Here is a 12753-nt window from a genome sequence, read left to right on the forward strand (position 1 = left end):
CTCCTGCAGGCATGACAGTCCCCAACTGCCATCCCCTGCAGGCCAATCGCCCCAACTGCCTTCCCCTGCAGGGCTGTGGGGACTGAGGGACTGAGGCTGGATGAGGTGGGGCTGAGGAGACTGGGGGACTCCGACTGGATGAGGTGTGGGTGCTGCTATCTTGTGAGGATGTGGCAGTAAACTAGCATATTCCCTCTTTATTGGGTGTGAGCGCTGCCATCTTTCTGAGGGTGTGATGGTTAATTAGCATATTCCCTCTTTATTAGATAGGATTACAATGAAACTGACATTACAAGTACGGGGGGGGGGGGGTGTACAGGGGGACAAACACCATGACACTTGCAGAAGGGACCATGTTGGGGACAAGACCCGCTCTCAACCCAAAGGCAAAGACAGAATTTGGTGCCGCAAAGTTCAGAAACTGAAAACACATAAAATCCCAGGAACTAACTGACCACACAAGGCACAACTCACGAGTTCTTCATGTCCACTCAGACATGTATTGTTTCATGTCCATGCCCTGTGAGACTTGCAACCAGGGGGCACCAGGTGGCAGCAGCCAATCCTGAGCTCAACCCCCAATCCTGTCTCCAGGAATCCACATCCAGACCTCTTTCTTTCTCTACCTAAATAAAACATGCTTTCACTCTTCCTGGGATTCGTTCTTGAATTCTTTCCTACACAAGTCAAGAGCCTTAAGGTCCTGGACCATATGGAGGTGGGGGACAGAACCCCTGGTTTGGAACCGGTCCAGTGACAAGCTTACACAAACAGCTTCCTGGGTTAAAAAGGAATGCATTTCCAAAACGCAGACATTCAACACTAAAATAAAAATTAAAAAAAGAAAGAAAAAGAAGAGAATGTTAATGCATGGAGCTTAAATCTAAAATAATACAAAAGATAGGAGTTTTTCCCAGATGTTGAGATATTTCACATATTTAGTTCAAAAGTATATTTATTTTTCTCTCAAAAAGAAAAAAAAGAAACTGGTCAGTGTGTTCAGTGGTTAGAGCATCAGCCCATGCACCAAAGGGCTGCAGGTCTGATTCCTGGTCAAGGGCACATGTCTAGGTTGCAGGTTCAATCCCCACCCCAGTCAGGGAGTGTACGCGAGGCAACCAATTGATGTGTCTCTCTCACATTGATCTCTCTCTCTCTCTCTCTCTCTCTCAAAGCCAATGGAAATACTAGTAAAATCCTCAGGTGAGGATTAACAATAACAAAAAATTAAAAAAAGAAAGAAAAAGAAAAGCCAAAGAAACTTTCACCCAACCTTTAAGTATACATGGTACGTGTAGGACATCCTAATTCAGAATGTTAAAATGTGGGAAAGTTTGTGTTATAGAATTGAAGAAGTAGAATCAGAAGCATCGCTCATTTTGCGCTGATCTCCATGGATTGCACAGTGGATCTAAATGAGTTCTTGATGATAGTCTTGCAGAAAAGGTAATTATGGATTAGAATAAAGAAGACACTTTTCCCAGAGTACAGAGCTAATAAGAGTCAGGAGCCCAGCCCTCTACAGTCTGCCATGTTGTAATGATCTAACCCCCAGTAGTTCACACCATATGATGGAAGCATTCCAGTCCTGGCTTTCCTACTGGCCAGCTTCACCTGAATGTATATGTTCACTGCACAGATATTTACTGAGGTTTTTGTTTTGTTTTTTGTTTGTTTGTTTGTTTTTGTATGCCAAGGCCTAGGAAAACACGGCTCACAATTTCTGCTCACTTTTCAATGAAGGAAAAAAGAGACCAGAAGTCAGAACAAGGATCTGAGGAGAAGAAGAATTTCACAGGGGAGCTCAGGCTAGAGCTGACTCTTGGAGGACAGTAGATGAGATGGGGGTTTTTAAGACAAGTCATGGAACTTTCTGGGTTTCTGGTTCCTTATTTGTAAAAGTGGAGGCTGGACTAATTTTATCCCTTGGGCTTAACTTGTATCGTCTGTGATCTTTCCTTAGCACCTCATCTTCATTACATTGGCCCCCTCTGACAACCAGAAACAAATTCTCCATCTCTCTGTCTCAATGCTTACACTGCCTTTTGAACTGCTCATTAAATTTCAGTTTCCTGTTTGAGGTACATCTTTGATTCTGAGCTCAGAGAAAAGACTGACAGGCATAGAAGGACTTGCTTTATGCTGTTGTTTCACTGATTGGGCATTTTCTCTCAGGAAAGGGTCTTTTTTACAATTACATAACATCAGAATTATTTTTTAAATACAGTAAACATAAACAGTTTCCATTAAGGAAATAAGTTTCCCATAATGTTAAGTGAGAACAGGATCTGAAATAAGAATAATAAGGAAGAAAGAAGTATTTGGAAATGGAGACACCAGAAAGAGAAGAGACAAAGTAGGTAATAATAGAAAGGGAGAGACACCTTTTATTCAGTGGTGTTCTCTGAGTTAGTGCCTTACCTCCTTGGAACCCTTGATTCTATCTCTTTATTCATAATTAAACTTAACAGCTATAACCTCTCTTCCTCACTATTTGCTATCTATTGCTGTGTAACAATTAGCCCCCAAACTTGGCAGCTGAAAAAATATTTATTGTCTCAAAATATGCTGCCTTCATGCTTTTAAACTATAGAATTAAAGTTTAAAGAATTAACTTTTATTTGAAATTTCAGTTTAAGATATAAAAAAATAAAATATTAGGTGGCAAATATATATTGGTATATTCCTTTCATTTACACTCTTTTTCAGAATAAAAACCTTGCACTAAGATCTGCTGTCAGTTTCCCATCTCACTTAATTGCCTGGCTGGATGCTCCAGTCCCAAAGTCAGGACCTCCAGGAAGAATCCTGAGACAGGCCATCCCCTGTAGTGTGCTTGTGGCATCCATGAATAACAAGTGATGGCTTGCATCTGTAAATTCCTAAAACAAAGTAAGCTCATTAGCAGTACATTTCAGTGGCACCACTAAAATATATAAATACAAGACAGGGATGTGCGGCCCTGGTAAGAGTGGCAAGCACAGTGATGGCTGTACAAAGAAGGCTTTGCCATTTCAGGTCAAGAATTTGAACAGGTCCCAGCAGGTTTGGCTCAGTGGACAGAGCGTAGGCCTGTGAACCGAAGGGTCCCGGGTTCAATCCCAGTCAAGGGCATGTACCTTGGTGCAGGCGCCTCCTCAGCCCAGGCCCTTATCAGGGTGCGTACAGGAGGCAACCAATTGATGTATTTCTCTCACATCGATATTTTTCTGTCTTTCTCTCTCTCTTCCGCTCTCTCTAAAAATAAGTGGAAAAATAACCTCAAGTAGGATTAAAAAATATAACTTGAACAGGCTCAGTATCTGAGGTAGGTAGAATCAACTCAAGAGAGAAGCAGCAACAAGAGGCAGAGTGGAGAGGAAAAGAAGTAGATGAGGGTGGGGCCAGAGAAAGTGAGTTTGAGTGTGTTCAATGCACACATGTATGTATGCTCACAGGACCAAATGCTGATGTCCCTTCCCCACCTAGTTTATGTTTCTTATAATAACTTATGTATGTCAGGTTAGAAGAGAGAAGCTGCATAATTCTTTAAAACATCAAAGAGAAATATTCATTTTATTTCTTATTCTAATATCATGTTACACAATGAGTCTTTGACTAAAAATATGAAAAGTAAATATTACATTAGCTAATAATATAGTCAATTCAAGGCAATAAGCCTCAATTGTGCACCTTCAGATGCATCTGCTCCACCCTACCATAGGCCCTAGGACAGGGGTGGGCAACCCCTGGCACGCGTGCCAAACATGGCACGCCAGTAACTTTTGCTGGCAAGCGAAACCCTCTCTTATAATCTTCCATTTACAATTTTTTTCTTAATATGGACTTTTTTATTTTTCAGATAAATTTAGTGTAGGTGCATCTTAGATAAATAAATAATTTTACATAACATGTATACATTAAAAAATAAATGTATGTTTCATCATCATATACTGTGTTTTTGTCGCTCGAATGAATTTTATTATTTCTTCAAGGTTCTTCATATACGTACACCTTAAGAGATAACAAGTAGGCGTAACATGTTCTCAAAAAATTAGGGCTGGCATGCAGAAGAATTTTGAGTCAGAGATTTTGCTGGTTTTGGCACGCACTCACAAAAAGGTTGCCCACCCTTGCCCTAGGACAACAAAGAACTAAAACCACAGTTTCTGCTCCTGAAAGACATTCAGTCTTCCAGGATATCAGACAGGCAAACCAACAATTATAAACAGTGTAGTAAGTGTTACTGTATAATTAAGGGAAATGCTAGTGGATATGGAAATACTAAGACAGGTTTCCAACTCAGCCCCAACAAGGTGATTTAAAAGGTTTACGAGGAGGAGAGAGAACAGAGTTCCAGGCATCAGGAATTGCATGTCACAGGCTCTAACATCATGTACTTCAGGAACAGTTAGTAATCTGACCTGGCTACCACGCATGTGGTGTAGTTGTGGGGAATTAAACAGGAAATGAGGTGGGACAGGTACGCAGGGGATCAGTAAAGTTACACCTCCCCAATGAATACCAAATTCCTCTTAATCTTTGGTAAAACCAAGTTGTCATCCCTAAATAATGGTAGAGTCATGAAGGATTCAGACTCTGAAGACTAATTTTACACATGAAAAACAGTACGTGTGCTAATATGAAACTGGGAAATAAAAATTATTTCATTATTAAAACCATTTTATACTGAATTAAAATTGAGGTTATGATAATCATCAGGGACTTTCTACCCTCTAACACAAAGAATTATATTCCCTACAGATGTGTGTGTGTGTGTGTGTGTGTGTGTGTGTGTGTGTGTGTTTATCTATACAAACATACATAAACATATATAAACAATAAAGGATGCCATTTTGTAATGGAGCAAAGAATATACATTTAAAAATTTGCTTTGTGAAATACAGAAAACAGATTTATAATTTAAAGCTCTGTATTTTATTAAACAATGCAGACTAAAGTTATCATTAGAAGTTTGTGTTTTGAGAGAGCATGCTTTGGATTCTTACCATATGCTAAGATAAAAGGATTCCAGCAAGTTTTTGCCAATAGTTGACCAATTGTGGGAAATCTTTCAATGATTGTACTTGAATCCTGTAAAAGAAAATTATGCTTTGGTCAGTAAAAGGGCCCTATATCACTCAGAAGGACTGAACTGACACTATGGTTTGAGGGAACTTGAATGCTTCTTGTTTTGTATATATTTCAGAAAAGTAAGGAAAATAGAATTAGAAAAGATCTTTCGGTATGTTATTAAATAAAGGTTAACAAGCAACTGTTAGGTCTGATCAAATAATCAAATGGATACCCTCTTCCCTGGGAACTGACCTTTAGGTCATTTCATAACCAACATTCCCTTTTGCTTAGACCACATTCCACTTGCTAAGACCATTATCTTTCCCCTGGGGACTCTCCCAGAGAATTCTCCGCCCAGAAAAGCCCGCCTAGAGTCCTTTAAAATCTCTGACTCCTGTCCCTGGATGCTGGTGCCATTTTGGGGCTCAGTCCATCTGGTTTTCCAGATAACCTAATAAATTCATGATTCTTTACCATTTTGCCTCATGCGTTCCTCCTTCGGCAACCCTAACAACAACCACCATTGTTCATCCTTAAATCAGGTCACCAACACTAAGTAAGATGTACAGCACATTTAGTAACATCAATTTTGTTACCAAATTAACTTCATTCATACTTAACAGTCAGGAAATGCCACCTTATTTAAAAATAACAAAGGCCAAATACAGTGAAAAAACATTATGGGTGATTAATATCTTTATAATCTCTTATCTTTATCCTGAAGTTTTTTTCTAATAAAATAAAAGATGATCCCAACTCAGCTCCAGAAGGGCTATTTCAAAGAAGGTTTAAGAGGACAAAAACTCTGGAACTTATACAAAGAAATAAATGCAGCCAAAGCATAAAGATATTTATCTATGTTTATTACTACTTTGATTACTATATGCTAAATGGCACCAGACTCAGTCTACAACAACCTAAAACCTGAGACAAAAATCGGCCAACTAACTAGAAAACAGCTTAAGATTTAAAAATATGCATGCTGTTGTACAGTGGCCTTTTCCCACTTGTTTATCTTTCAAATAAAGTTCAAAAATGAGACCAAACTGAGATAATGTGCACACAGGGTGAAATGATAAGCATTTCCTACTGCTGCTGCAATAAATTCTTCACATTGTCTCAGCATCGAGGCCAGTCTTAGACTTCCTAGGACCACTTTAAGATCAAGTTACAAAAGTCTTATTATAAAAAACAATTTTGATATTAGCATTGGTTGTTCATACAGACTGCATCTTTCTTTGCAGTGTCAAAAGACATATGAACTCAAACCACCAATATGAATTATCCTTCAAATTTCCTACTTGCTTCTATGATTATGGGAGTAAAAGTATAACACAAGAATGTCTATGTTGAATCATAATTTTGCTTTGCATCTTGAAGTGAGACAATAAGTATAAAACAAATAATATTTTGATAGTATAAAAATACATTAGTTTACAAATATATCTATTAGAATAAAAACAAATCATACCAAAATAAAAATATATCAACTCTTAATACAATAAGTTATATGACAATTGTAAAGACACTCAAAATCTTAATATTTACCAGAAAAGGCCACTTAAAATATTTAAAAGAAGAGATCTTAATATGTATCACTTTCTGGTAGAGCCCACTTTAAAACAGGATTGAGGAAAAGGTAAGCATTTCAGTAAACTCGTCAATATTTAAGAGAGACAACGGCCTTTAAAAGAATCCCAATTATTACCTGAAAACAAGTGCCCAAGTTTTATTTATTAAAAAACAATCGGATGGTCAGGAAGTCTTATGTGACAATATAACTAATCAAGAAGGATAGATGAAGTCATAATGAATCAGAGACCATTATGGTAATACAGACAGGAAACCACTTCCTGTCTGTATTACCTAAGGGTAAAATTCGTCTTTCTACTCCTTCAGTACAGTAGCTCAATAACACAAATTCCTAACCTTGGATAAAATTAAGGCTTGGTGAAATCTGGTACAGTCCCTGCTGGCATTAATTTTGGTCCACTACTTACCATTTCTTTTAAGGTTTCATAAATCTGCCTCAGGAACTCCTGGAACTGAGGTAGGTGATAGCAGATGTCTTGCTGGGTTTCCAAAGTGGAGGCCTGGCCCCATATAGACAGCTTCCGCATCCAAAACTGATAATCAGAAGGAAGTCCTACTGAATCTTGAGCCATCTCAAAAAAGGGGCAAAGGTGATGTACCTTCACTGTTAAGCACTGAAGGAAACAGTAAGCACATATCAAATCTGTAAGAAAGGGGGAAAATGAAACAATTTTTATTGATGGCACTATTATAAATGTCCCCATTTGCCAGTCTCCACCAGACCCTGTCCTCTCCCTTCAGACCTCATCACACTATAGTCGGTGTCTATGGGCTATGCATATATGTTCTTTGGCTAATCCCTTCACCTTCTTTCATCCAGTCCTCCCCACCCACCTCCTCTCACATCTGTCAGTCTGTTCCATGTATCCATGCCTGTGGTTCTATTTTATTCATCAGTTTAATTTGTTCACTAGATGCCACATGTGAGAACATATGGTGTTTGATAATAATCTCTAGGTCCATCCATGTATACTAATAAAAGGGTAATATGCTAATTAGACCGGATATCTTCTGGACGTCCTTCCGGACAAAGCCATGGTGGCGGGGCCGAGGCAAGAGGCAGTTAGGGGTGATCAAGCCGGCATGGGAGAGCAGTTAGGGGGATTAGGCTGGCAGGCAGGCGAGCAGGTAGGAGCCAGCGGTCCCGGATTGTGAGAGGGAACCCTGCAGGATCGGGCCTAAACCGGTAGTCGGACATCCCTCGAGGAGTCTCAGATTGGAGAGGGTACAGGCTGGGCTGAGGACCCCTCCACATGCAGGAATTTCGTGCACCAGGCCTCTAGTCCTGTCATATAAGGTAAGAGCTCCTTTATTTTTACAGCTGAGTAGTATCCCATTGTGTAAATGTACCAAAGCTTCTCTATCCACTCATCTACTGATGAGCACTTGGACTGTTTCCAGATCTTAGCTATTATAGATAATGCTGCTATGAACATAAGGGTGCATGTATTTTGAATTGGTGTTTTGGGATTCTTAGGATATAGCCCCAGAAGTGGAATCTCTGTGTCAAAAGACAGTTCCATTTTTAATTTTTTGAGGAACCTCCATACTGTTTTCCACAATGGCTGCACCAATCCACATTCACACCATATTGCACTAGGGTTCCCTTGTCTCCATATCCTCTCCAGCACCTGTTGTTTGTTGATTTATTGATGGTAGCCATTCTGGCAGGTATGAAGTCAGATCAGATCTCATTGTAGTTTTAGTTTGCATCTCTCAGATGATTAGTGACCATGAGCATTTTTTCATATGTTTATTAGCCATCTGTATGTCCTCTTTGGAGAAGTGTCTATTCAGGCCCTTTGTCCATTTTTTTTTATTGGATTGTGTGTCTTCTTGGTATTGAGCTGTATAGGTTCCATATACACCGAGTGGCCAGATGATTATTATGACCATCTGACGTTTGTAGGCAAATTAGCTATAATTTTGTGATGAAGTTGCTAGAGGGCCAGATCATTATAAATAGGGAAGCAGGTTGTTTACCAGACAGAAGTGGTTTTTTTCTGAAGATATGAGTAAACAACATGATTTAACAGCCTTTGAATGTGGGATATAGATATATATATATCTATATATATCTACATATATATATACTGAGTGGCCAGATTATTATGACCACCCCATCAGTACTTCGTTGGGCCACCCTTTTTTTTTTTAAAATATATTTTACTGATTTTTTTTTTTTTTTTTTTTTTACAAAGAGAAGGGAGAAGGATAGAGAGTTAGAAACATCGATGAGAGAGAAACATCGATCAGCTGCCTCCTGCACACCCCCAACTGGGCATGTGCCCACAACCAATGTACATGCCCTTGACCGGAATCAAACCGGGGACCCTTTAGTCCACAGGCCGACGCTCTATCCACTGAGCCAAACCGGTTAGGGCAGGCCACCTTTTGCCTTCAATACTGCGGCGATTCTTCTTGGCATTGACTCCACGAGATGTTGAAAGGTGATGCGAGGAATCTGACACCATGCCTGATGAATAGCACTGTCCAGTTCTGTGAGATTTGATGGTTGTGGAAACAGCTGCCTGATGGCTCTTTTAACTTCATCCCACAAATGCTCAATTGGATTCAGATCTGGTGATTGTGGGGGCCACCTAAGCAAGGTAAAATCTCCCTCATGGTCTTGAAACCACTCCTGCACAATATGAGCACCGTGGCATGGCGCATTGTCTTGTTGGAAGAAGCCATCTCCATTGGGATACGCCATCAACATGATAGGATGAACTTGATCAGCAACAATACTTAGGTATGTTGTGCTATTCAGACGTTGTTCCACATGAATTAAAGGGCCCAAATCATGCCAGGAAAACATGCCCCAAACCATAACACTGCCCCCACCAGCATGAAGGGTTGTACTCATGCATGTGGGGTGCATGCTTTCATGCTGTTTCTGCCAAATTCTCACTCTGCCATCTGCATGATGCAACTGGAAACATGATTCATCAGGCCACATGACTTTTCCAATGCTCAACTGTCCAATCCTTGTGTTCCTGTGCGAACTGGAGATGTTTTATCTTGGTAACTGCAGACAACAAAGGTGTTCGAACAGGCCTTCGGCTTCCATATCCCATATGATGCAGTGTACAGCTAATTTGCCTACAAACGTCAGGTGGTCATAATAATCTGGCCACTCATAATAATATATATCCCATGTTCAAAGGCTGTTAAATCGCATTGTTTACCCATATCTTCAGGAAAAAATCACTTCTACTGTCGTGGTAAACAACCTGCTTCCCTATTTATAATGGTCTGGCTCTCTAATAACTTCAGCGCGAAATTATAGCTAATTTGCCTACAAACATCAGGTGGTCATAATAATCTGGCCACTCAGTGTATATTTTGGAAATCAGCCCCTTATCAGAGGCCCGGTGCACAAATTTGTGTGCGGGTGGAGTCCCTAGGCTTGGCTGGGGATTAGGGCCATCTTGCCCAGTCCCTATCAGGGGGAGGAACAAGGGGGAGGGATAGTGGGAGGGTTCCTGGTCAGCCCCATTGGGGCAATTGGGGTGGCCAGCTGGAGGGAGGGGCTGGCCAGGGGAAGGGACCATGGAAGGTTGGCCAGCCGGCCAGGCAGAGGGACCTGCTTGGGGGAGGGACTGTGGGAGGTTGGCAGGCTGGGGGGAGGAGCCATGGGAGGTTGGCCAACTGCATGAAGTTGGCTGGTTAGGGGGAGGGGTCATGGTAGGTTGGCTGTGGGAGTGCACTGACCACCAGGGGACAGCTCCTACATTGAGTGTCTGCCCCCTGGTGCTCAGTGTGCATCATAGTGACTGGTCAACCAGTCATTCGGTCATAAGAGTCGCTTAGGATTTTATATATAGAGACTAGAGGCCCGGTGCACAAAAATTTGTGCATTCAGCCTGGCCTGGGCCCTCTCGCACTCTGGGACCCCTCGGGAGATAACGCCCTGCTGGCTTAGGCCTGCTCCCGGGTGGCAGAGGGCAGGCCCAATCCCTAGGCGCAGCCCCTGGTCGGGCTCAGAGCAGGGCTGATTGGGGAGTTGGGGCGCCGCCCCGTCATGCACAGAGCAGGGCGGATTGGGAGGTTGCGATGCCACCCTCAGTCACGCTCAGGGTAAGGCCAATTGGGGGGTTGGGGCACCGCCACTGTCACACTCAGGGCAGGGCCGATGGGGAGGTTATGGCTCTACCCCATCACACACGGAGCAGGGACCGCGGGGGGGGGGGGGGGGTGGTTGGGGGCCGCCCTCTGTCGCCCACAGAGCAGAGCCGATCAGGGGGTTGGGGCGCCGCCACTCTCACACTCAGGGCAGGGCCGATGGGGAGGTTATGGTTCTACCCTGTCACACACAAAGCAGGGCCTGTGGGGGAGGGGTTGGGGCGCCGCACCCTGTCACACACAGAGCCGCAGGGCAATCAGGTGGTTGGGGAGCTACCCCGTATCAGGCACAGAGCAGGGCTGATCAGGAGGTTGGGGCGCCTTCCCCTGTCACGAACAGAGCAGGGCGGATAGGGAGGTTGTGGCCCCGCCCCTGTCACACACAGAGCCGCAGGGCAATCAGGGGGTTTGGGCGCTGCCCCCTGTCATGCTGATCCCGGTGCCAGGAGGACTCTTGGCTCCGCTGATCCCGGTGCTGGGAGGCATATTACCCTTTTACTATATAGGATAGAGGCCTGGTGCACGGGTGTGTGCTGGCTGGTTTGCCCTGAAGGGTGTCCTTGATCAGGGTGGGGGTCCTCACTGGGGTGCCTGGCCAGCCTCAGTGAGGGGATGATGGCTGTTTGCAGCTGGTCACACACCCTTCAGGGTGGGGGTCCCCACTGGGGTGCCTGGCCAGTCTGGGTGAGGGGCTGAGGGCTGAAGATCCCAATTGCTCCTTTTTTTCTTTTTTTTGTTTTTATTCTCGGCCAGCTTTAGCTCTGGCTCCAGCTCTGAGGCCTCTGCTGCTGAAAGCAGGTATCTGGTTTGTTTGGGTTCTATAATCGAAACAATGTATAACTCCAGCTCTGAGATCCCGGCTCGCTGAAAGCAGGTTTCTGGGGTTTTGTTTAGCTTCTATATTTGTTACAATGTTTCAAACTGCAGGCTCAGAGGCTGGCAAGGCAGGCGGGGAACGTTGGGTTTCCTGGGTCACTGAAGCAAGCAAGCCTCATGTTAGTTTCAAGCTGCCTGGCTGTCGGCCGCCATCTTGGCTGGCAGTTAATTTGCATATCGCCCTGGTTAGCCAATGGGAAGGGTAGCGGTCGTACACTAATTACCATGTTTCTCTTTTATTAGATAGGATATCATTGGCAAATATATTCTGTCATACAGTCGGTTTTCTTTTCATTTTGTTGATAGTTTTTGTTTTTGTTTTTTTGCTGTGCAGAAGCTTTTTAGCTGGATGTAGTCCCATTTGTTTTTTTCCTGTTTCCCTTGGCAACAATATTATGAGAGGTGAGATTTTATTGCCTATGTCTTAGTCCAGGATTTTTATGGTTTCATGACTCATATTTAAGTCCTGTATCCATTTTGAGTTTATTCTTGTATGTGGTGTAAGTTGGTGGTCTCATTTCATTTTTTTGCGTGTACCTGTCTAATTTTCCCAACACCATTTATTAAAGAGACTGTCTTTACTCCATTGTATGCTGTTGTCAATTATTAATTGGCCATAAAGGAGTGGGATGATTTCTGGGCTCTCTGTTCTGTTCCATTGATCTACATGCCTTTTTTTTCTGTCAGTACCAGGCTGTTTTTATTACAATGGCTTTGTAGTATAATTTGATATATGGTATTGTGATGCCTCCAACTTTGTTCTTCTTTCTCAAAATTGCTGCAGCTGTTTTGGGTCTTTTTTGGTTCCATATAAATTTCTGGAATGTTTGTTCTAGATCTGTGAAATATGCCACTAGCATTTTAATAGGAATTCCATTGAATCTATTGATTGCTTTGGGTAGTATGGCCATTTTAATTTTAATGATGCATGGAACAAGGTATATGCATCCACTTATTTGTATCTTCCTCAATTTCTCTTTTCAACGTCCTATAGTTTTCCAAGTCCAGGTCTTTTACCTCCGTGGTTAAATTTACTCCCAGGGACCTTATTTTTTGTTGTAGTTGTTGTTGTAATGGTAAACGGGATTGTTTTCTTAGTTTCTT

The 12753-nt window shown here is 42.4% G+C and overlaps 1 protein-coding gene across 2 annotated transcripts in view; it reads right to left on the bottom strand.

The window, feature by feature from the left end:
* Positions 1-12753, bottom strand: part of FANCC (FA complementation group C) — a 268319-nt gene that overhangs the window by 160130 nt on the left and 95436 nt on the right. For both annotated transcript variants that reach the window (XM_036331404.1, XM_036331406.1), the window contains 2 exons: positions 7056-7291; positions 4989-5073 (listed from right to left, as the gene is read on the bottom strand). In XM_036331404.1, coding sequence (XP_036187297.1) covers positions 4989-5073; positions 7056-7220 — 250 coding nt within the window. In that variant the 5' untranslated portion in view covers positions 7221-7291. The remainder of the gene's footprint in view (positions 1-4988; positions 5074-7055; positions 7292-12753) is intronic.

This window comes from Myotis myotis, unplaced genomic scaffold (genome assembly GCF_014108235.1).
Source record: "Myotis myotis isolate mMyoMyo1 unplaced genomic scaffold, mMyoMyo1.p scaffold_m19_p_12, whole genome shotgun sequence".
In the NCBI taxonomy this organism is placed as follows: Eukaryota; Metazoa; Chordata; class Mammalia; order Chiroptera; family Vespertilionidae; genus Myotis; species Myotis myotis.